This window comes from Mixophyes fleayi, chromosome 6, assembly GCF_038048845.1.
Source record: "Mixophyes fleayi isolate aMixFle1 chromosome 6, aMixFle1.hap1, whole genome shotgun sequence".
Lineage (NCBI taxonomy): Eukaryota > Metazoa > Chordata > Amphibia > Anura > Limnodynastidae > Mixophyes > Mixophyes fleayi.
The window spans coordinates 85,221,632-85,247,657 of NC_134407.1; the positions used below are offsets into that span (position 1 = coordinate 85,221,632).

Consider the following 26,026-nt stretch of genomic DNA (forward strand, 5'->3'; position numbering starts at 1 on the left):
AAGCAAATGGTGATTACTCAGAGACTAATAGCCTGTGTTCCATGAAATAACAGCAGGCATTGGTTAAGTCTTTTCCCAAAACCATTTAGCAATACTGAACTACTCAACTTAAGATCAATGTTCGATACTCAATTTTGAAATCACCACACCGGTCTCTATGTCAGGTAGCTGATCTCAGTGATGTTAAGCAAATCCTCCACAGAGATTAGCATCAGCAGCTTTCTGACAACTCCTAATGAACCTATAGGACTCCCTTATTGACCGACTTCATTACAAAAATGTGGAGTCAGTCCTGACACCTAACCTGCAGTAATAATTCTAAAATTTCTTCTTATGTGGAGTCACATAAAGACACTGAATTTAAAAATTAGTAAGAAAAAAAAATGAAATATTCAGTCTCTGTATTTGTAAAATACATCACACAGATTGACACATCAGTCCTCTGAGCAAAACAAAGAAGAATTTTTTTATACCGATAAAATAGTTCAGGCAATGGTTTCTGTTCTCTAGAAAAATTGCTCATTTAAACAAAAATATGTATTTCACAATGTGCAAGCCTTATAAACACAGTGCTGAGAAACCCATCCACTCTCTAACCAGTCCTGGTCGGAATAAGGAGCCTGGTGCAGTTGTTCAGATGACTGAGCTCTGCTGGTCTGACTTGAAATGTAGTTACTGTTAGTGAAACTGCTATGCCAATTAAGCTGTCACAAGCACTCTTAAAATGGATAAGTTGCCTGTGTAGCTATTATTTTTGCCATTTCTTTTTAGGACTACTTTTGGATGATTGATATGTTGTTATTAAAGGCAAGCAAGATCTCAAAACAAAATTTATCTTAACCAAAGCAAAAGCTGGGAAATGGAAATGTACTTCTCATGCGGAGTTGCTGACTGATTAGAAGGGGCTTTCTACATTTTACATGGACTAATATTTTACCTGCGGAAAGGCGTAATGAAAATCAATGTTTCACACAAGAAAGCTAGATGACTGATTAAAAGGAATCTTTGCAACACATAAAAGTGGTTGCAGAGGAATGCCCTGGGGCGCAGCAATGCATATTTCAAGCCTTGAAGTTATTTAAATAGTAATTAAGGACCATAAGATGTGGGCAAAATCATTTACTTCCTTGATCTGAACCATGGGTACAATAGCAAATTTAGAATACACTTCAAACTAAATATATGTCGTACTAGGCATGCTCCAGGGATATAACTGCAGCATGAAGTACAATAACTTCGCTGAGTGTAGCAATTTTTCTAAATCTGAATGTATATCTGTATACAAAAACAATTTATTTTCCCTCAGGTAAGCAATGAAACACAGGGATGCATACAGTTTACGTAGGATTGGACCACCTACTGTATTTCATCTCCCATAAGGCCACAGAAACATGAACTGTAGCGCCATATCTGTGGTCCATTATGGGAGGGAAATATCTGTAATATTTTGTTTGTTCGGTATCATGTTAGATTAAGATTAGGCAGAAGAGAAAGGAAATACAGGAATATGCTGTGGAGACGGAGGGGAGGGGGGGGGGGGGGGGGGATTAGAAGAGGAGAAACCAAAAGTTCAGTTTATGTATAGAAAAAAACCAAAACCAAAACACAACAGTTTTGAAGTTCCTGCCACAGAAGCCAACTTCTCGTCATTGCTCACAAACAATTAGCCATAATCCCTTCTACTCTGTCGGTGTTGTGAACAAAAGTGTTTCAGGCCTTTTAAAATCTTTTCAGGGTATCATTTTCTGAAAATAAATAAAAATGTATACATGGCGTCTGGAGCATACAGCTGCATGAAGACTTGAGTAATGCATATATCTATATATACCTGGTATCAGTAAAAAAAAGTTATTCTCTGTGAAACCAATACATGACAAAATATATAATAACTAGTCCAGTCAATCTGGTATGAAACACAACTGGATATTACGGAGTTAGGGAGAGAATATTACTGTGTATCTGTTCACTGTTATGTGTGGTAGAAGTAAAAATAAAATACGGAAACTAATTACAGTCTCTGTGGCACAAAAAGATTACATTACTAATATACTGTAAATCATTACTGCTTGAGGCAGAGTTCATCTCTATAATTATATGCAGTGTTAAATATCTTTCTGTAATGCACAGTAAGACCTGATCTAATATAATATTAAACGAATATAATAACATGCATCTTAACACTTGCATTGCCAGATAATACTTGTATTTCATCAAAATGGCTCTTAATCCTTAAAGAATAGGGAATTGTCATATATACAATAAAAAACATATTTCATATAAGAAAAGTGCGCACACACAGTAAAGGAACTGGTGTGGTGTTGTAAAGTCACATAGGCATTTGCTGCTCTCTTCTTAAAAGCAAGCTCAGCAGTTTTTCCCTGGAAGTGACAAACGTTGCTCAGCGTTCGGTACAACATTAAAAAGGGAGGTGCACTGGAAATCAAAAATTAGTTTGCCCAGAGGTTGCTGGCTGTGACATATCAGTGACCAAAGCTACCATGTGGTTTTATTGGAAAAAAAATGCACAAACCAATTAAAATTTTTCTCTTCTATGTCAAACATTATGTTTCAATTCATACAAACATTTTCTCTAGTAGTCAGTATTTAGATTAACGAGACACTTGAAGAGACACTACACAAATGCCAAAATGTCATGCCTTGTTTAGCTCTCTTTTAATCTTGTCCGGGATAAATTGATCAAGATGATGTCGGAAGTGAAAAGCATCAATTGCAACGATTTCTGTAGTTCGCCTCTGCCAATGGTCTCTGCGTAAGAGAAGAAGAGTTAAAAATTGGCCCGGACGACAGTATAAAACAACAGTTTTGCAAGGAACAAACTTTACCATCTACATACGCTACATACATTTTTTTTCTATTCATTCAGTTGGGATAATATAAACCACTTCAAACTCTCAAACACAATGTTTATTATTTTTATGTCTGAATCATCGCAGGTGATATTTGTAAAAACAGAATTCTGCACTAAATTTTTTTTTTGAATTAAACAATACCCTATGTTGTCATATTTCATGAAAACTGCTGTTTGCATGGAATTGCCAACCAATATATTTTCATCTCTTATAAAAAGGAGTACACATGTTTTAGTTATTTAAGTCTAATTGAAATGTTTAAGGTTGTGGGGTTCCAATTCTGCTCTGAAGACGAAACATTGTAAATTATAGTCAGCAAGATTTGCTCCAGAAAGAGACATATGGGTATATTTACTAAAATGCGGGTATAAAAAAGTAGAGATGTTACCTATAGCAACCAGATTCTAGCTGTCATTTTATAGAATGTTCTAAACAAATGATAACTAGAATCTGACTGGTTGCTATAGGCAACATCTCCACTTTTTCAAACACGCAGTTTAGTAAATATACACCATAGAGTCATGACCAAAAGGTTTGACAATGACACAAATATTATTTTTCACAAAGTCTGATGTCTCACTTTATATGATGGCAATTTGCATATACAACAGAATGTCAAAGAGAGCTCAGATGAATTGCAATTAATTTCCCTCTTTGCCATGATAATGAACTTTATCCCAAAAACAACATTTCCACTGCATTTCAGTCCTTCCACCAAAGGACCAGCTGACATCAGGTCAGTGATTCTCTCATTAATACCGGTGAGAGTGTTGACGAGGACAAGGCTGGAGATAACTGTCACTTCCTAAAAGTTAGGGACCTGCTACAAGTTGTACACCTCTCATTGTAAGTTGCCTAACTATTAGTGACTGAACACTGCAAATAAAACAGATTATTTACTTTACAGGATTAAATGGCTTTAAGGATCACTTTACACTGTACAATGACTAGTTAGCTTCTGCTACTTAACTAGCATGTAGCATGTTTTTATGGTTTAAAAGTTAAATAAAAAAAACACAGAGGACCAGGTAATACCTTAATATCAAAACTGTGAGGTAGAGTTCAATCATTTGGTTAGTATCTCCTTTTATTTAGTATATGTATCACTACCTTTTCTTGACAGTTACCTATGGAATAGCTTTCCCTCACAATGTTTCAGAGGTAATGCACTACATGTACTAGGATGTTCAATGGGAAGTCATTCGTCATCAAGAGACACAAACACATAAAGAAAATATTCAACATACCGTGGAGCTTCATCTTCATGAACACGATTCCATTTGTAGGTTTCAGCATAGCCTTTATATTCACTATACTGCTCTGCACCTACACATAAATATAGTCAAGCAATAAAACTTAATACCCTTTAAACACAAAACAAACACAAAAATAAGATCAAAACAACATAATAGCAAAATTGTCTAACATAAAATATATTCAATTCCTGCTTAATGAGACTTTGTAGTTCCTTGGAAATAGATTAGGAGTGTGTTGTAGCAAATATATAAAAATTATTATTATTTTTTTGTACATGTCGGGAAGTTGTTCCTGCTATACTAGCTAGGTGGTTCAAGTTTAAGTGATGATTCATAGCAATTATGTTTGTAAAACAAAATAAAAGGTTTTTGTACATGTTTGTAAGATGGACATAAGTGTCTGAGGGGTGTGTCTGTTGTCAAGCAGGTGCATCTGCTAATCATTCAGACCTGAAAGCATCTTCAACTCTGAATATGGCGTACATATGAATATGCATTTTTTTCAATCACAAGTTACGCTTACGTTCCACTCTGAATCAGGTTTACATGGTAGAAACATTTTTATGAAACTGGGTATTTCTTTTACAGTGACTGAAACCAAATCAAATCACACAAGGGTAAAAGCATACCTCTCATTGTCCCAATTGAGGCAGGACAATCCTGATTTGAGGGGACTGTTCTGCGGATCAGGACTTTTGGTCCGATTTCAGTACAGTTTGGAAATAACAGGCGTTCATTCAATGTCACAAGTACAAGTGGCAGTTCCGGGTGGCATTGAAGGGGTGTTTTTAGGGGGACGGGAATGGATGTGCTTGGTGATTTACATTTTTTTTAATCTGGTAGCTTCTATTACAGAGTCCCAATTCTGAAATATAGAAGTTGTCGGTATACCTTTTTAGCCTAGATGTTCCCTACACCTAATATGAAATAAGTTCTCCAATTTTCTGTACAGCCTATAGCCACTTGTGAGACAAACCTACTCTGCAATCTATCTAGAATATGAGAACTTTAGGGAAGCGATTCCAACTTGCTTAAGTAGAGGTCACAACAATTTACAGTTAAAAGACATACAACATATATGTACGTAGGTCTTAGTTACAGCTGAACTGTCACTTATTAAATGATGACTATTTCACTGCTAAACCGTAAATATCTGGAATGGACAACCTGAAAAAAAACAAAAAACTGTTTTGTGTTGGTTTTTTTTGCAAACGCTATATAATTGCCATTACCAAAAACAGAGCTGAATTGTATAGCCAATCAACAATAGATGTGTATAAAGTAAACTAATTAGCTTGGTACCCAAGTCCTTGAATGCACAAGAGATCTTCCAGAGCTCCTGCTCAGACCTCTTAAGGCTGGGAAATGTTAAAGACTGACTACTGCAATAACCATTACCAATCTCATAGTAAGCAGATGCAGCAAAAATCACAGTAAATTTAATTTATTTCTAATTTCTCAAGCTCTTGTGCAAATTAAAGATGCATAGTTACATCCATTAGACTCAAGTCACGAAGCCTCTGTCGTAAGGAATGTAATTTATCGGGAAGAGAAAGTGTGGCAGAAGGAGAGGACTGGCCAGAGAAGGGAGATGGAAGCCAGCCAGCCACATAACAAGGATGATGAAATGGCCATTTCCATTAATGGGACAGAACATTGCATCATTGTAATTCATTAACAAAACACTAATAAACTAAAGTGAATTGGGAAAAAAGTACTTTAAGTAAGCACAAAAAATCCATTAAAAAATATTAGTAATTCATATTACAGCAGAGGGTACAATGTCACCTAAAAGAAATCATGGGATTCAATGTTAAATGTAAACAATTTTATTATTTGAGAATTAGAATCTCAAAAAACCACTTGCCAACTTACTTATTACTTGTCTTTTACAAAACTGGTGTTAATCAGGTGAAAAGTAAATATAATAGTACCTGGAGGATCATGTGTTTATTATAGAAACCTCTGTCTCTACATAGCACACGTCCCAACTATCCCGATTTTGGCGGTAAAGGCCCGTTTTTTGTGTGCACAACGCTGTTGTCATGCTTTGAGCCGGTCTGTTCGGTATATAGTAGTCTGCACTAATTTGCATTTCCTTGTTATGGTGGCAATGATCCCAAGTTTCTCAATTGCATTAAGAACTTGGAACATGATCATGGTACCTAGACAGTACCATGATATAATGTCCACAGAGTGCGCTTCAGTAGACTGTATGCAGGGACAAGTCAGTGATTCATCCCTATGAGGGATATGTTTATTGATACAGGCAGGTAACTATTAAGCTACAATTTCTCCAGGAAAAGACTAAAGGTGTGCAGTGTCTTCCTTGCTATTCAGCAGTGCATCTGCTTCTACAAGGAGGGAGAAGTTGGGGAACTGCTAGGCACATCGGGAAATGGGTCACCATCGTTTGCTAGTTCTTGAACCACATCCTGAACCCCACTCACAAGGCACTGATTTCAAATCAAAACAGTCAATGGAAAGCATACTTCTAAGTAAATTGTTCTTCAAAATGCATATATTAAACAACAGGTAGTTTGACAGAACATATGCATTTATATTGCATTGTAGACATCCATTGTAAAATACTCAAAAACAAACACTGTTCTAAGCTATGCAAACCAACCATGCAGCTACACTACATCACAAATCTTGTTATGTAATTATATTGTTAAAACTCTGTGATGCAGGTATAATACTGTTCGAAAAGCAATGGAATTTGGATGAATTCATGATGTATATACACATACATACACACACACATATATATATATATATATATATATATATATATATATATGTATATACACATACATACATAAATACATACACACACACACACACGCATATATACATACATACATACATACACACACGCATATGTACATACATACACACACACATATATATACATACATACACACACACACACTTATGCTTTAAATGTTTAATATAAGTTATTATCCTGCAGAGAAAGATAACTAAGATCAACTATGCTAACAAAGAAAAGTATAAAGCACATTCTTTGTGTTTAACTGTACAATTTATGAGAAAACCACATGTATTGTGGACCCCTGCAATGTCAAAACTCTGTAGGGGGGTCCTAAAACAGGGTGTATTACTGAAATATGCCCAGTGACAAGAAATGTGTACAAGTGTGAAAATGCTTTGTTGATGTTCAGACTCTTGTTAGAGTGCTGTCCACATGCTAGCATGCCTGAATAAAGAGCTCACATTTATATCTTTGGCTTATGAGTTTAACTTCAAACTGATTGGCAAAAACTTAGCTATAACAATACCCACTTAAACCATTATCAATAATAGTGATTGTCACTCTAATGGATTCTCTTTTTTTTTTTTTTTTCTTTGTACAAAAAGCGAATTTCCTATGGATTGCAATGAAGCAGACTGACCTGTTATAATAAGACACTCATTGGGATCCAACTCTTCTGTAAAGAGGCGCGATACTATCAGTTCAGGATTGATGATGAAGCGAATCTCTTCCTGCACAAGACCTGCGCCGGTCACACCACCACCAACAAAGCGATTGGCAAAATCCACCTGTCCAGAAAAAAGTTATTAGGGTCAAGCTACATGTGATAAGTAAAAGCATCTACTGTGGAAATACAGCTAACTAAAATATTTTTGTTTACTTAATTCAAGAAAATTGGCCTGCTTTTAGCCATTAATTTTGAAAAGTATTTTATCAACATTTCTGTTTCAATTGGAATTTTGCACAACATTGTGCAATAATATTTTATAATCTGTATCCAAACAGAATTGTTATCTTAGTAACAGTACATTTCAATATGTCTCATTTTGGCCAGTGTCTAAAATGATTATATAACTCAGAATGAGTTTGGAAATGTGCATTGTTCATTGTTAATGGAGAGGCATGTGCTTTAATAAAGTAGAAAAGAAGGTGATACATATTGTGGACTAGAATCATTAGCTCCATACAGAATATGTTTAGAAAGAGGATTCTGTGTTTTCTTGAAGATAAAAATATTTTTGTTTGTGTGAATAGCTTTCCATTTTGGTACCACTAAATGTAAAACTGAATATGCATTTATGGCAATAGAGAGTTTTTAGGCTCTGAAGATCAGACTTCAACCTGAATTTTATGTTCTGCTTGTCCCTTTTCACTTTCAATTTATTCTGTTTTGACCAATCAGTGAGAGACAGATGTTATCAAAGTATCACGATTGGTGAGCACACGTGTTGGTGTTTGGAATTCTGACAGCAATGAGTAAGTTATAGACAAATCAGGTGAGGTGTTTATTGCTAGTAAGAATAAGGTGGTTCCTGTATTTTGCAATTAAATTCACTGGAGGCTATTTACAAAACGCAGCCAAGCATAAAATAGCATAGGTGTGGCTGAATGGTGTGGTCTCTGTATATCAAGGTGCACACCTACCACCCATCTCCCAGGAGACATTACCACAACCTAGACGTTCTGTGAATGAAAGCCCAGCTTCCAACCACTTTAGTGCTAGCCCTTCCACTAAAATATATGATTTGTCCAAATATACTGCACGGTTTAGCCTCATTTATATTTTAAATTAATCATAGAGTGAGTAGACATTCGGACTGCCTTTATTACATTTGCCAATTGTGTGTGTGAATCTTTTTATTACATTGCTCACAAGTGAATTAACGAAAGGTATCCTCCCCACCCTTATCTCATTTCAAAAGTGTTGCTCTAAAAAAGAAAAAAATATTTCTGCACTGCTCCACAAAACATATTCCCTCACTTGTGAAAATTTCTCTTTTCCTGCAAATGCATCCACCTAGCTCCATAACCCACTGCACCGCAGCAGAAATCTAGGCATAATGTTGGTCCAAAACTGCATTTGCCGTATTATGCTGACAATTTGATCCTTGATAAAGATCTTCAATGGGAGATTATTGACAGTTCAGGTTAGGGGCAATAGCATGATGATGGTAGGGCAAATTAAATGAATATGCAGTGTCCATCTGCATCTTTCCTATACAATGCAATAGAGACAGATCCATCATCACCACCTGTATTGGGGAAATTCAAGCACAAAAATTCTAGTACATATCTGCAGTGTACTCCTATACAGTAAGCACAACATGTGTGTATAATAAGCTTCAGTGTCAACTATCACACTAAAGCACATAATAAATAGGAAAAAATACCCTTTCATTTGTACTTCTCTGTACATACTTTTCTACTATTTATAGCAAAACATAACAAAAAAAATTGCAATAAAAAAAACAAAACAATAAAATCTAGGATAGAAGATCTTTTTAAAAACCTCAGCTCTTTCCACCCAGGACAGAAATAAATAAGATCTGTGCATACATTTTAGGTAAATTAGGTGGTCCTGGAAACAAAACCAAAAAAAATAATATATGAAAGACTTGCCCCCACAACTTTTTTCCATTACATCTACACAATACAAAAATGAGAATAAATTAAGCTTTAACTAATGGGACAACTGAAAGATATAACATTCCCAGTTTTACCACTAAATGCCCAAATAACATTTGCCGAGAATTGTGAAAATTTAGAAGGAAACATGCACCAAATCCATCAAGGCCCTATTTAGGTGAGTGGACATTGTACAGAATGCAAATGAGCCAGCAACCGCATTAATATTACAGCAGGATTATATGAAATTTGAGTCTCTTTTAGAAGGCCCTAAATTCAATAGCGAACTGAACAGCTAAACAATAACATTAGGGATGAAACTGGTAACACTGTATGATAATCAAAATATATGCAAAGAAAGACAGTGAGGAACAGAAAGCTCTTCATCTAACCGACAGCAAAGACTTTAAGTTTCATATCACACTTCCATGCCCTGATAAACACAGTTTGCAAAGACAGAACTATCAATCTCACATCAACAACCAAACCTATTGACCTTTAGCTGTCCATGCCATATGATTCCATGTCATTTATAAGAAAAGGATCACTGGCCTACAACATATGGTGGGAGGAAAGGTCCTAGGGACCACTTTGGCTCTGTCAAAACATTCGGAATGGGAATTTATTATTCTGTGCTGATGTACAAGGCATTACTAAATTAGAGCATCTGAGGAGAAGCGTCAAACGCACAGCTAGCTGCCATCCAAATCCAAAAGAGGAAAATCTATTGCTGAAATACAGCAGCAGTACATTATTCAAAACCTCTTTTTGGACAACTACAGATAAACCATCAGAATAATTACTGGAGTTAAGGTAGTGAAAGGGGGCGTTTAAAATGAGCACAACATTTTAGCCAATTATCACAGTTAACGTAAAACATACAAAAACAAAAAGAAAAATACGTAATAATCATAGTCAACAAACATCTTTATTGCTAGCTGGAGAGGCCCAATTCATGTTTACCCATACAACAAGTCTCTATTTGCAGACCTCCTCTATTTGTATGACTATGAAAGGAGCAGAGTGAATATCAATATGCACGAAGCATCTGAATATAAACCTTTCATCACAAATTGACATTTTTGTCATTCCAAAGTACAATAATAACAAACTATATATCATCACAGCAATTTTTATTACAATTTCTGTATCTTTTAATAGGTATTCTATTCCTTTTCCTCATAGTTCCTTCCTAGTACAAGTGGCCTATTAAGAAGGTAAGAGAGAGGAGACAAACTAAATAAGTATTCTTGTAGTGTAAACAAAAAGAGGTTCTTGGCACTAGGGAGGGAAATTATAAAATGTTCTGTTTTTAAACACAGCAAGTTGACAAATCATTACTTGAGGTTGTAAGCACTGTACACATGTCCTTATTTGAAGAACACATATGTCATTTTGTGTTGTAATTTCTTGTCTTAAATGATAGGGGCTATACACGTTCCCTTGATGACTATGCTTTTCACAACAACTGGCGTCGCTACCATAGAGGGCAGCATATGATCAGTGATGAACAACCAATCATACGCCACCCCCTAAGGCAATGAACACCTCATCCTTATTTCAAACCTAATGCAGAAGAATCAACAAGTTGCTGTACAACCTCTTGAAAAAGTATACACTACCTTCTCTTTAAAATGGCTCCATTCATTTTTAAATTAACATGTATAAAGAAAAGTTTTGCATAAAGTGACTATACAGTTCTATTGTTCTAAATAGGTATACATCACTGTCAAGGAACTCCTAATACTCACCTGCAGCATACCATGTCCATTACCTTCAATTGTTCCTTCACACGTAATGTGGAGCTTGCGCAGCTTCTTTTGTGACCTTAATAAATAAAATATAATGTAACAAACGTGTACGTGCAGTGTTCGGAGTGACAACTGGGCAAAAATAAGTTGTTACATGGGAAGGGATCTCATAATAAAGAAAGTTCTGCAAAACCAGTAAAAAGAAAAAGTAAACAGTAGCTGCTGTTAGGAGAATATCTTACACACTCAAACAATCTTCAAGTGCCATCACCTGCCTACAGTCACAGTGAGAAGTACTGTTAAATAAATGATTCAGGAGAAGACTGAGGAGCGGTCTGGGAGGGACTGATAATTGTGTACAGCAAATTGTGGAAAAAAAAAACAAAAACTTTATCCATAAAACACACTAATTCCCATGCATTTTAGAACATACCTGTATTAAGCACACCAAAATGTAATTATACTGTAGTAGGGAATGTACAATATTAGCAAAATGTAAGATAGGCATGAACAGAGATCTTACAGCTGACAGCAATTTTGGTATATTTATCTTCATTTTACATCAAGGAAAATAAAAGTATGTTCTTCTTAATAATACTGTTAATAAGTATAATTTATATGATTATTAGAATACAAGTTAACCCGTGCATGATACTCATGCATTCTAGTCAAATCAAGATACTTAGGGTCTTAAAAAGGTTCTTGTCATGCATTTGGGCCTAGCCCAGGCCTCCTCAGGGGAAGATCGTTACTTCCCGACGCAAGCGCCCTTTTTAATGTGTGTTCATGAGGTAAAATTACCTCACGAAAATGAGTTTGACCCCTCAACTCGTAAATTTAGCCTTTACTACCCCTCCCACGGGGGGAAGGGGGGATGATGGAAGTTAACTGACTTCACTATTCTAATTTTTTTGTCAAATAATGTCAGTATACCAAATTTCAGGTCAATTGGATGAGCCCTTTCTGAGAAAATAGTTTTTTCCACACACACACACTAACGCATGCCTCTACACATGTGTGTTCATGAGGTAAAATTATCTCACGAAAATGAGTTTGAGCCCTACCAAATTTCAGCCCTTTTTGGAATTTTTTTTCCCACACACACTAAGAATTTAGTAGGTCAGTGTATAACTCTGCCCAGCAGTGGCGCTGCAACTTGGTTTTTTTTTTCCACACACACACACAGACGCCACTGAGCATTTATATATTAGATGATATGTAACACTGAAGTGTTTCTAACTCGAGAAACTATCGTGGGCAATTTTGTAAAAGAAAAAACTAATAAAGTGAATCAAGGGTTCCTAATGAATACTGCATTAACGGCATCAAAACTTGAATATTTTTTACAAATACACATATTATTTCAATATATAAGGCTCCTTACAGTTTCTGCATATTTACTATAGCTGATAGCTGCACACTAAGAATGAATATAGTGCTTATTGTATTAACACTAAATATAAAGGCATGACGTATCCTGTACTGTACATTCTAAGGGAAGAATTACATTGACTGCAATGTCACACTGCAATGCTGTTTGTGTTGAAATTTCTGCTAATTTTTCTTGCACCTCATATGAGGTACAAGCAAAAATGAGCAAAGAATTCTCAACCATAATAAATCGGTGGTGTGCACTGCAGCACATTGCAAGAGGCTCCTATACTACCCAACGGTGAATTAACCGCCCCTTCCCCCAAGGATAATGAAAAGTCACCAGAGAGTTCACTGATGATATGAATGCACACCAGTTACAAACCGAATGCCTTTATACTGATTTTTTTTGCTAAGCTTCTACATTTTGGACCACTGTGTGTAGCCAAATGGCCCATAGATTCAATTATTTAGCTATCAGGTCAAAAAATCTACACCTCCAGGATGATCAATGGCCAACTAAATCTCAAAAACCTCAGAGAAATTTGTATGGCTCCAGTCTGGCCATTTCTTCATGTCAGCTGCTAGTTTTAGGGTCTACTTAACAGTACTCAATATACACTTACTCACAGATTGGAAAACCAAGTAATAACTTTAGTCAACTGAAAAAAATAAGAAACACAATAGATACTGGTTGGCATGATATCAGTCATCCATTTTTTAACTAATCGTGGTGCCCCAAATGAACACATGAAAACGGAAAGGAAACCTACTCACTTCTCCCACTCAGGAAACCGATCAATGCTCTGCCGCGTGAATGTCACCAAACCTGTAGGCACTGATAAAGAAAACAATAGCAAATCTAAATATTTGATAAAAGACTTCAAAAACTTTCCAAGGCTGGAATGTCAAACTTACCTTTTTCAGTGACTCTTCGAAAGTAACAGAATAAGGTCTTCAGCTTTTCTGCCTTCCTTGGATTTTTTCCTTCAAACAATCTATAATGAAAAGTTTCGGAGTTTTACTTGTTCCAAAAAAGTTGCAATTTCACAATAAACAATCTGTTTGTTGTTCGAATTATTGAACACAGTTACATAAGAAAATCATTCCCATGAAAACAAAAGCCATAATATCAGACTCCCAAATAAATTGTATTTTATGTGTACTGCAGAAAGCATCCAAAACACAGGCTGATTAACAGTGGACTGAACATACACAAAAGAGAGAAAAGCAATTGTGACATGAAAGCTTTTGGTACATTGTATTTTTTGTAAAGTCTGCCTTTTATGACCTGCAGCCTATTGGTAAAGTACAAACCATGCCACACAGTGTTCACCCCTTATAATAAATAACATGGAGACTGCATTATGTGTCTAAGCTTAAAGCAAGATTAAGCCAACACATTAATGATGCCTTCCTGTTAAAATAAAGATTTGCCCCAGGAGTCTAGTGGGGAACAAAAGCATCTACAAGCACAAATGCAGTAACATAAAAAGCCAATATGTCTTTACAATGGTTTCAAACAATAGAAAAGAAGAACCCTTTGGGCTACATGTTTGAAAGATTGTGATCAATTTAATTTAATGCTTAACAACAATCTTCTTGAGTCATTCAGGACACCCCATAATTTTCCATGTGCACACAGTTAGATTGTCTGGATGGTCATGTTAAATTTAAAAGTGAATATAATAATAAATAAAAGTGTATACCATAAGTGAAAAATTATTATAAGCGCAAGGGAAAAATATGTTTGTGAGACCTACATGGTAATTGCACATTTTTGGTCATGTCCAGGACAAATTTTCAGACACCAAAAAAAATCTTTGGCTTAAGAAATAATAATTATAAGTGGTTGGGAGTTATGACTAACAAAACTAAACTATTAACAAGTACAAATCAACTTTTTCTGGTGGGGGTGGGGGAGAGCAGTAGGGTTGAGTAGCCAGAGAACAAGGACCTGCTCAGGAAGCTATCAGGAAGAAAATAACTCTGTGTTAGGAGTAAGCAGAAGAAGGGAGAAAAATCAAGACAGTTGGGAAAATAATTGAGAACAGCATTAATCTTTGAACTTGGGTTACCGCACTGAAAATAGAAATGAATAGCCAAAAACAAAAAACTTATTTACCATTGTAAAACTATAAGAACTAAACAAGCAAGCCCCTGCCTCTCGCTTGCAACGTCACTGACCTGGAACAAAGATGAACTAAAAGCATTCTAGTCAACAAAGTCTTTTAGCAATTAGGTAATGGTTTTTCTACACTGATCCCCACATTTATCTACACAAATTGGACAGTTTCTATAATTTGATGCCGATTGGACCTCATTATATCAATTTAAAGCCATCACTGGAGAATGTGCTTTTTTCCTGGGTAATTGGTATCAATGTACCCATTTAACTTCTTCTAATTTTCCCCTTCAGCTTTAATAAAAAGAAACAAAAAGCTGTTTATAGTACAGACATCAGAAACCAATGGTCTTCACCTTCTGAATATATCTAAAACTTAGGCAAAACAAACAGAGCCACAAAGCGTTCGTAGTGTAATACTTTCCAACACCATACTACATAAAGCAATTTATAGGAAAACTGTGTGAAATGAAAAAGTACAAATCTAGCTTATCTGCAATGATTCCTCAACAGTTTTCTCAAGCCTGTTTGGATTTACTCCCACAACAACCTCACCAAAATGATGATCTGGGAAATAAATAATAAGCCATGCAAAAGTGGGCACACATAGATATAGCCAAAACTATGCATGAAAACCTACATTTCTGTACAAATATTTGAATATACATCTGTACAAGTTTTTTTTTTAAACTAATTAACCTGCTTCCCAGTAAGCTATTCCAACATAACGCAAAATTATACAAATTACAATATTTTGCACATGGGCGGTATAAACAAAATGTGCAAAGAAAAAGCGCAGCAGTGCAAAGCCATCATTCTAAGTGACTCACAAATGTTTAATTTTAGCAGAACAGGCCTGTAACGGTAACTAGGACTGTGCAACACATGCCACCGCTCAAGGTGCAAGGCCTGTGCTTCTGGTGACTGAACCCTCTCCTTGGACCACGCTTCCACTGTTGTTAATACAGCTCTAGATTTGATTAGAGGATATGGCTGGTGTCCATGAAAACAGAAGCCACAAAAAAAGGTAGTTTTAGGCAGATCAGGATTTATACGATTGACTGTCTTTATCCTTTCATTTCAGTTACCTTCTGCAGTTAGAATAGAGCTGTTGAGAACATATACAAGAGTAATGCATTCTGGGGTATGCAGTGTCCTGTCAAATGATTAAGAAAAAAAATAATCTTACCCAGAAGCAAACCCTTATTGCACATATTTTGGGCTCTGACTAGCTGAAACTTTAGCATATAAAACAACTTGTATTTTAGATTTAGTGATCATTTAAGCCTAGTGTTAAGGTCCAGACAGGGAATATGTCTGTCGGAAAGAAGGCTTCTCTGTATGCAACTTCTGGCAACAGATGTGACTTACTGTGAAATGGTTTCAGTTTAATAAGAAGTAGGAAATAGAGCAAATTTGACCACGGCCCAGCAAACACTAAGAAGATAAATATAACAAACATACACTCATTTCTTGTCCTGTATGCTATCCTCAGAGTATATTCTTATTCTTTATGCTGCATACATTAAAATGTAAGAGCAGCAGTTAATAGAACAAAAATGTGCTCAGTGATGCCTATTGTACACATGTTCTCCGTAAAGAGCAGGTCATACCTGGAGAGGAGCATGTTCTAATTTATGGGTATCCTGCTCTTCAGAGAGTGTAATGAATATGCTTATCATTGGGTTAAATTATCACTATAATGACAGGCATTCTATCCACTTTCACTCAGCATTGTGGGTAAAATGCAGTTGTTTCACCCAGTGTCTATGTTGCCCAAGTTATTCACAACAGCAGAGCTTGGCAGGCTGCAATTGGATACATCAATGCCACTGCTGATATAATCTAGCTAAAAAAAAAAAAGTCTCCACAGAAGCAGACTGCTTTCATTTTAATAAGTTAATTAATTAAACCAGTAATAATTTCATTTTGGGGTAGTTGGGGGAAGGAATCATAATTAATTATTGTGTTTGCTATTGATTTAATAATGTGCTGTTTGGAGAGAGGGAGGCCTAGAGTTGCTCAGCTTTCCAGAAAGTAAATAGTACATATATCTCTTTTCCAAACTGGGGCCCAACATTCAAGGTCTGTCCAAGCAGCAACTGAACTTAAGACACCAACACCAAGCAGTCAAAGCTGCAAGAACACTGCCAAATGTTCCAATTTTGGTGAGAACGTCCCTAATTTTTGGACTCCCCCACACTGTCAGGACTTCATGTCCTGCTTCATGCTGCTCTGCTTAGGAAGGGGAGCTGCCTGTTCCTAATAGTGGTGCGTGCTGTATTTCTGCTGCATTTAATAGTAAAGCGTAGGGGTCAGCTTGCATTTAGAAACCCACACCCTTTCATGCTGACAAAATGTGGAGAAAGTATGGAGCGTTCGGGGGGTGATTGGAGGGCAGTCTAGTGCTTGTAAAGGGCTAGGCATGTCCTAAGAGTAACTTAGCCACTGTTCCTATGGTGGTCAACCGCCGACTAGAGACAGCATCTACTCCCACTAGGCTCCCAATGTCATTTCCCACACAATAAACTAAAAATGTCTAGTTACAGATCTGCAATATGAATTATGATTAAAAAGAGATTATTTTCTCATGTAGTCAAATACCCTTTTTTTGTTCACCAGGTAGAGTACTTTAGTGGATCCCCGTAGGAATAGGCTACACTAGCAACTGTGACCTGCTATTGCTAGCATGCAACCGCATGTCAAATTTTGCCTTTTTCTGTGAACACAATGGAATTTTAAGCACAAACATATAGAAGAAGTTCTTGTCTGCATATACAAGAAAAATGATGGTGAGGGTGCTTCAATTTGTCTGTTTAACATGACAAAATAAAAAGAAAGTTTTTTTTTTATAATTCCAACAAATAAATCATACGAAAAGATTTCAAGAAAAAATGTGGTGGTACACGGGTGCTTTAAACGCCCTTATCAGATTTCACAAGAGTTTTTACTGCTGAAAAAGTGCTGCCGTTTTAAAGGCAACCAATTTTACGGAGTGCTCAAAGTGGTATGTATGACACACTCTACCATAACCAAATTGATACCTACTGAACAGCATTTGACATGAGCTGTTTTTTTCAATTTCCCAGAATGCTGCCAGCAACGTATTAAAAACCTGACCCAGTTCTTAACTTGCTCATAGATTTAAACTGCATTGCTGCCTATACTTTTATGGTCCTTAAACACAGTTTCAAATTCAACATAAAAAGCACCAAGTGACAACCATTGGCACTACACATAGGTTTAATGCAAACGGATGTGAAACTAGAAATCATTATACCAAGTGAGAGCATGGACATCAGGATTTTCACAAGTTTCAAAGAGGTTTAAAAGTGTACATCCATTTCTAAAACGTATGTTAAAACGCATGTCAAATGACAGTAAGAAAATAGTTTTATGGTGTTGGTTTACTGTTCATTTTATTATATTGGCAGGTTGTGCCCCCCCACCACCCCCTGACCATTAGATGTGCATACATCTGTTCAGCTGGAGTCATGAATGAAGAAATTCAAATGTTCAGAAAATTTCCAATTAAGGGACATTGATAAATAAATTGAGCAGCAAGGCAATGCTTTTTATGAAATTATGTCACTGACAAATTATTTGCAGGGAAGATTTTTCCTCTAGTGAGTCAGATCTCTTTCATATTTATTTCTCTCTTTTTGTAAGAGCTTCTGTCAAGCTGCCACGTAACCCTGCTACAATTTAACAGGGAGACAGATGCAGGCATCCCAACTGCCAGCCAAGCAAGAGGCTGTTTATCTTCTGTGTTCCATCTTTCAGGGGAATCAATGCTAATCAAATCAGAAATCTTTTAATAGATATTTAGGCATGCAGAATACTGTAGTGCATACAGAACAAAAGGTTTAGAAGCCATAAAGTTTAATTCAATATATAAAAACAAAGTGTGTTTGGATTTGAATGGAGGTATAACCCTTTCAGGGTCAGACTTGAGGAGTGAAGTGACAATATCTAAGGGAAATTAAGACTTTCTTGCAGTAGGTTAAAATGGTTCTGAAGATATATTTAATTCTATTTAGAGGGTCTAAATATTTAGAAACATCTATGGGATACTTTTTGCACATTTACAAGTCATTAATGGGTATGTTTTTTAATGAAGATTTACAAATATAAAGTGGCATATACTAAACATGCAAGACTACACCTTCAAAATATTTACAAGCAAACGCAGGTACTACTTAACTGAGAGATATGTGAAGATAATCTGTATGGTCATGGAGACAGACTTGCTTTGGCAAAGCTCTCCTTCATCACATCAGTTATAAGCATTCTGCTGACACTTTAGGGGTCTCTCAACTATTTCCTTTCCCTCAAAGTATTGGAGAAGTTAGAAAAGTATCACCTACTATCAGGGCCGCCATCAGAAGGGTAGGGGCCTGCACTGACAAGGTGGTGCACCGTCTGAGGCAAGCATTTTGTTGTATTATTAATATTATTATTTAAAAAAATAAAATAATAGTCGGTTGAGTGGGGTCCCAGGTTTAAACATTTAACGTTGGGCTGTGCGGAATTCTCGGGGTCAGCCCTGTTCTAAATAGGTCAGACCCAGGCATTGCATCCTCTCCCAGGACCAGCCACCTCCTTTCTAGTTCTGTTTTCCATCCTCCACCTCCCTTCACCCATCCCAGTCACCCCCACTCATCCTACCTGTCTGCTTAACCTTTCGCTACATGGGTGACTGCCACAATCGGCTTTGGAAGATAACTAAGTGACATGGGGTGATGTTATGTGGGCAAAGGGGTGTTTTTTTTAGAATATAGGGCAAGTATTATTGTTAAGGGTGGTGTGTTATTTAGAGGTTGTCGTGTGTCTGTTTCATTGTTAATGAGTGAACGCTTCGATGAACGAGTTCAAAAACTATGCACAAGTTAGCAAAATACAATTACAAACTTTCCTGGTGGCTCCCTGCAGCTCCTTCAAGTTATCCTTCAAACAGTAAGTGTACATAGAAATAATTATTACCCCCCTGAAAAAACAAACAAACAAACAAGCAAACGTATGACTGCCACTGCTACTAGAAGCTGTTTCATATACATACACTAGAAGACATTTAATATAAATACTCTTTCCATGTCACAAAACAGTATATGAATTTGCTGTGCAGCAAGCTTTTCCGACTGCGTCAGTTTACAAATCCCAGTTGTTTACTTAATAGTAATGTATAAAACAGCAGCAAAGCACCTAAGTAATACTAGTGCAACTTGTTTATGAATATTAATGAGGCCTTTAGGCATCACTGCATAATTTCTGACAAGTAATCAATCCCTGGCACATTAATGTTCTTTTAATCTAAAAAACAGAATAAGTATCTTGTACGTCGTTTCCTAGATCTACTCTACAATAATAATGAGGAATAAGTTAGCTAGATACTATATCTATTAGTGAAACTGATCTCTTATGCAAATATTGACAATTGTATTTAGAGCTTATAACCAGCTCAGAATGGTAAGAAGGAAACACTGGCTGCCTACTGCCATACATTCTTATCCAAGAAATAGGAGTTGGTTCAGCTGGGTATGGTCACGTTCTGGACAGCTGGGTACACACTACAGGGATTTTGTCCAATAATCGGCTCAAATCAGCCGACATACGACCGCTCGTTCGAAAATCGGGTCAGTGTGTGTAGTAACACGATGGTTGAAAGTCTGCCCAAATAGACGATTGTCGCCTCATTTGGTTGATTGTACCGTTCAATATTTTCGTTCCACGTAGATATTTGTTTATGTGACATGTGTGGATTAAAGAAATTATTGCATATTTTACAATTAGTTTTTTTTAAGGTGAGTGTCCCATGACTTGTAGCAAAACATTGTTAATGGCATAGCATATGAATGCATGGTTTGTCAATAGTCCAGATGAGAAAAACTGCCCAGCCTATGCAGTAGATTTGTGAAGCACATGTGAAAAAAAAAAATTTGGGTGGGAGGGGCCAAATACCACATGTGCAAACATAGGACCCAAAGTACTGACTCCTTTTCTTCTTTTAGTAATAGAAATACATTGTTAACAAATATTACTTGCCAAGTGAACTGTGCAGTTAATGTACTTATCCACAATTGGAATTTTCAATATACAGGTCAAACTATAGTTGAAAGAATACATTTTTTAACATCAACAGTTTGTTAAACTAAAGAACACGTCACGTTATATTTACCGCCACTTCACAGAATGCCATTATGCAAATTATATTCATCATACATTTTATGGCATAGAAACGATCCCAGTAAAATGTTCGTAATCGATTCTATGCTATAATATTTATTTATTTTTTTATCGTTAAATGCTTTGATTGAGCATGGTTTTAAACAGTTCTTTTAGTTGTCATATTTTTAGAATAACCTTATACTAATAACATATATAAATCTTTTTTTGTGGTTGAAATAGTCATGTTTTAAAAGTAGTTTTATATGCTTGATAATTATTATGCCATTTTATGGCTGTCTCTATATTTTGTTATCTGGCTTATGCATTTTATATTTTCTGTATAAGATATAAACTTTTATATGTCTATGCTAATCTTATATATGTATAATTTTAATTAGATTACTACTTTGCATAGGTCATGGCTTATTTATTTATTTAAACCAGGAACATTACCATATTGAACAATGTGTTCCAGATTGCCCATCAAAGAAGGAACACAAGACCCTGTTTAGTCTGGTTCACAAGCTTTATCCTAATTGTGACTACATTGATTTTGCTTGTTTTACTACATGGCCGATATAAGTGTATTTTACGGTTTATTTATTGGTTGTTTTTTTTTCTCTTAGCTGCACTTGTGCTTTATTATTATTTCTGTCTAGCCAAGTTAGCTATAAACAATCATCTTCAACATTTATTTATATAGTGCCAGTAAATTCCCTATTGCTTTACAATTAGACACAAAACACAGTAATAAAACAATACTGGGTAATACAACAAGAAACAGAGGTAAGAAGGCCCTGCTCGCAAGTTTACAATCTATGGGACAATGGAAGTTTGATAAATGAGGTTAAGTGCTACATATTGCATATTGGTCTAGCCAGGTTGAAAAGATTAAATGTGCTTAGTGAGCTATATGATCCACCAACATAGCTATGTTGGTCAAAGGGTTGTTGTTTTGTGTTAACTGTGTAAAGGGTGGTAATAGGATAACCTAGGGAGGATAAGAGAGTGGTTGAGGAATTGTATAAGCTTTTCTGAAGAGGTGTGTTTTTAGAGAGTAGTTTAGAGAAGATAGTCTTATTGTGCGAGGGAGGGAATTCCACAAAGTGGGTGCAGACACAAAGAAGTCCTGTATCTGGGAATGGGAGCAGGATTTATATATCCTTGCCAAAATTTTAAGTTGCCCAGAACCCTCATGTAAATCTTTTTTTTCAGGATAGCTGCTAGTTATTTAACACAGCTCTCACCTCCAAAATAAATACACAATACTTTGCTCACACTAACTGTAGCAGTGTGCGTCTCAGGCTTGTGCCATTACGTTAGCATTGTATAGAGAAAGACTTCTGCGCCACTGGCTTGTTGTTCCACTTTAGTTTTTGTTCATATCCCAGTGAGCAGCTGTATTCCCATCATTACCTATCAGGTCTTGCAGATGTTTCTGTGAGCTGGATTGAGTCCTCATCAGACTCCCCTTTGTTAAATCACAGTTCCCGAGATAAGGGGAGCTGGCTGAGACAGAAGGAAGTTCCCTTATTAACCAGAGACAGCATGCAGACCTGGGAAAACTAGAAGCATATTACTGCATTGTGACAAGCTGGGTGTCTCTGTTAAAAAAAAAAAAAAAAACTTTTGATTTGTTTAAGATAAAGCTGTATTTCTGTTCATCCTTTCTGCTGAAGAGAAGCTGTATTTAAGTTATAGTGGTGATTTGAAGCGGTTTTTCTGTTTTGTGTTCTGGCTGATGACAATAAGGAAATATACTTACATTTATTTCTACAAACTTTCTGACTCTCAAAGGCTTTAAAGCTTTAATAACTAAATGTTTCATTCTGCAGGCTGCACCAAAAAGATTTTTTAATTAAGCCGATTTCTGAATTTGTACAGCTTTTCAACTCATTTACAAACCACTCAGTTTAGAGGGAATAATGGATAAGCATGTGGACACCTTTGCCTAGGAAAGGACTTTGTTTTTGGCATATATAGCCTTTATGAACTATTAGTTCAATGTTACGCTACATGGTCAGTTATGTATGCCCACTGGAAATTATTTTATGTATACACACAAACAATATTATATTAATGACAGTTGTTTGTAGGCAGAGTGGCACTAATTTGCAAGCTGACTGCCCTGGAGTTTGGGATCATCCCCAACAGTATTGAAAGGTGTGTGACCACAACCATCTACAGTTCAGTGATGGGTTCAGCCTAGAGTTCAGTAGAGGTCCCAGGCTAAAGTGAAGGTGTGTTCTGCTGGAGAGAGGAGAGCCAAAACCTAGGACCAGTTGGAGACGGACGAGAGATCTGTCCCCTTAGTGTAGGATTCTACCATACAGGAGCTCAGGAGAGTCCTGCACTATGGACCCAAAGCTACTCCAGTGTTCAAGGGGAGGAATGAGGGGGGGCTTTCAATACCTAGAATTGTGTCATGTGACCAGTGACTGCCTGAGGAGGAAACTTCTGCAGTACGAGGACTGTATATTTGCTGTTAAACTGCACCTGCAAAAGTGGTAAGCCAAGCTATCAACTTGATTTAGGTGCAAATAAGTGAGTTAGCACTGCCTATGCTGGCTAGATTTATTATATACACACACACACACACACACACACACACACACACACACACACACACGGGTCAATTTGTTAGCAGCCATTTAACCTATTAGTATGTTTTTGGACTGTGGAAGGAAACCAGAGCACCCAGATGAAACCCACGCAAGAACGGGGAGAAGATGAAAAAAAAAAGTGGCTGCATGGAGCTTCTGGAGAGAGGAAAGAGCAAATTAACAACAATAAAATTAGGTGGCGATGTTGCTTTACCAGCGCTGATAATTAAAACTTCTTGGATGAGACTTTTTTTTTTTTGCACCAAAACACTGACCAAAAGGATGCTACAAATAAGGCACATACACACAAAAATCTGCTCCCAGCACCCAAGAGCCGTCAATGGACTTATAACTGCAATAGTCGGAGAACTACAGGTTGCCTAAATCAATAAGTATTGATTTTTAAGTACTTCAATTATCACACAAAAGTAGTTTCCTAATCAGAAATAACAAACAATTAGTCTTATGACAGAATAATACTTTTTCCCCCAGACTTTTTGGAACCATCTATCAACTTGAGCACAACTGGTTAATTATATTCAAGTAGGATGTCACTTACAATCTTTCCTCAATCTGTTAAATCTCTTCTGTCAATTGCATTTCTACAGTTCACTGGATACTGAGTGACTATGTAAATCAGCCAGCCTCTCTTATATGCATTGCAGAGCATTGCAGACGCAAAAGATTGTTGATAAAATAACACTTTCCCACCCTTGGAAAAACAAATTAACATGTACAATTTTCCAAAAATCCTTCCATAATACCTATTACTATTAATAGGACCTTAAAGAATTTACAAGTGTGTTTTAAGAAGCATTACATTAGGCTGCCTAAGCCACGCCTCCTATAAATCATTTTGACATTTTATTACTAAGTAATGCATTAAACCAGCTCCGGTAACGGTAGGTGTGTGGAGTAGTAAAATCTATAGTCTAATTACTATCCTCATGCCCAATACCTAAATACACAAGATGATATTAATTCTTTTTGCTGTTCTGAGAAAACAAAAAACAAGTTAGTATTTATTTCAATTTTCTCAGATCAACAGTGGAAGTTAATAAAAATTTGTGTATTTAGGTACTGGGCATAAGGAAAGTAATCAAGTCATGTTATGACTAATGTAAAAAAGAAACAACCCTTCCCTCCATCAACCAACTATATAAACCTTTCACCCACATTCCTGCGTGATATCAAAAACAATGCATTTTGAAATAATTTTCATCTGAAATTTTCTGCAGTTTCGTTAGGGTAACTGTAAGGTTATGGCTAGAATGGTAAGTATTACTGGAATTCGGTATCATACATAAGGCACACCAACGCTAAGGACTGTACCAGCTGGAAGTCACAAAAAGGCGACAACTATATTGAAACTGTCCTCAGGCACATTGCACAGGTCAAGAGGCTTAGTTGAAACAACAGATAGGTAAAATAAATGACTGGGAAAATAAAGTTAGGCACGAAAGGGAAGGAATTACAGATACACAACCACATTTCACCTAAGGTCAGCTCTTAATATGTAACAAATACCTGTTGAAGTTTATGTCCGGGTAAGTAAAGTACTCTGAATTTCCCATTTTGGCATTCCGCCGTGGGAATGTACAGAAGAAAGCATTGGCCAGAAGACAAGATATCTGCTCCTGTGACATGGTGATTGAATGATTCATTCTTTTCTTCAGCAATGGAATGGGCTGGAATATAGAAAAAAAAAGAAAGAAAGAATGGTCAGCAATAATTAATTTAGCAATTTGGAAAACACGAACAGGGGATTGAATTGACCAAATTTTAGCAAGAGTAATTTGGTACTTTTAGCTGGTCCTTAAATCAACAGCCCCATTAAACTGAAAAGTCATTTATCCTGGATGATTGGTTAAAGGGGTTTTGTTTGACAGATTGCAGATTTGCAATCAATAAAAATAATAAAGGACCTTGGAGTTATAGATCACAGTAGACAATCAAGATTCGTAGAAACTCAGATTATATTGGTACAAGTTATGCAGGTGTATATGGACACAGTATACATGTCAGTTATTTACTATGCTTTTAAGAAAAAAAAAAGCCAAATAAAAAAAATGTCACTAGAGTGGTGTAAATAGCTTACTATTAATACACAAACAAAAATAATTTACATGTACATTGTACAGTCTAATTTTACACTGCCCTTAAACAATTTACTTAACTAAACATGCTTCTAAATGGACAACAAAATAAGCATAGTTACGTGATGGATAGAAATTCTAATAATACAGCTGTATAATTTTTGCAATACTGTACTTTCAAAATAAACACTTTTTATTTTTATCATGAAGCCTATTCCTCACCTAAGTCTCAACTCACTTCTGCAAATGTCAAAGGTCCAGGGAGAGGACTACTCTGTGGTCCTCAAACTACACCAAAGATTTAAATCTAGTATTATTTTAGTTTTGACTAGCAGAAGGGAATTTATATACTAAACAAAGTTTTATGCTAGCCCTTTGTGTAGAATCA

The 26,026-nt window shown here is 36.2% G+C and overlaps 1 protein-coding gene across 1 annotated transcript in view; it reads right to left on the reverse strand.

Moving 5' to 3' along the window:
* Positions 1–26,026, reverse strand: part of PARG (poly(ADP-ribose) glycohydrolase) — a 100,440-nt gene that overhangs the window by 12,031 nt on the left and 62,383 nt on the right. Inside the window, exons 9-15 of the mRNA XM_075217000.1 lie at positions 25,070–25,230; positions 13,568–13,647; positions 13,427–13,487; positions 11,279–11,354; positions 7,543–7,690; positions 4,118–4,196; positions 2,658–2,766 (exon numbers count right to left, since the gene is read on the reverse strand). Coding sequence (XP_075073101.1) covers positions 2,658–2,766; positions 4,118–4,196; positions 7,543–7,690; positions 11,279–11,354; positions 13,427–13,487; positions 13,568–13,647; positions 25,070–25,230 — 714 coding nt within the window. The remainder of the gene's footprint in view (positions 1–2,657; positions 2,767–4,117; positions 4,197–7,542; positions 7,691–11,278; positions 11,355–13,426; positions 13,488–13,567; positions 13,648–25,069; positions 25,231–26,026) is intronic.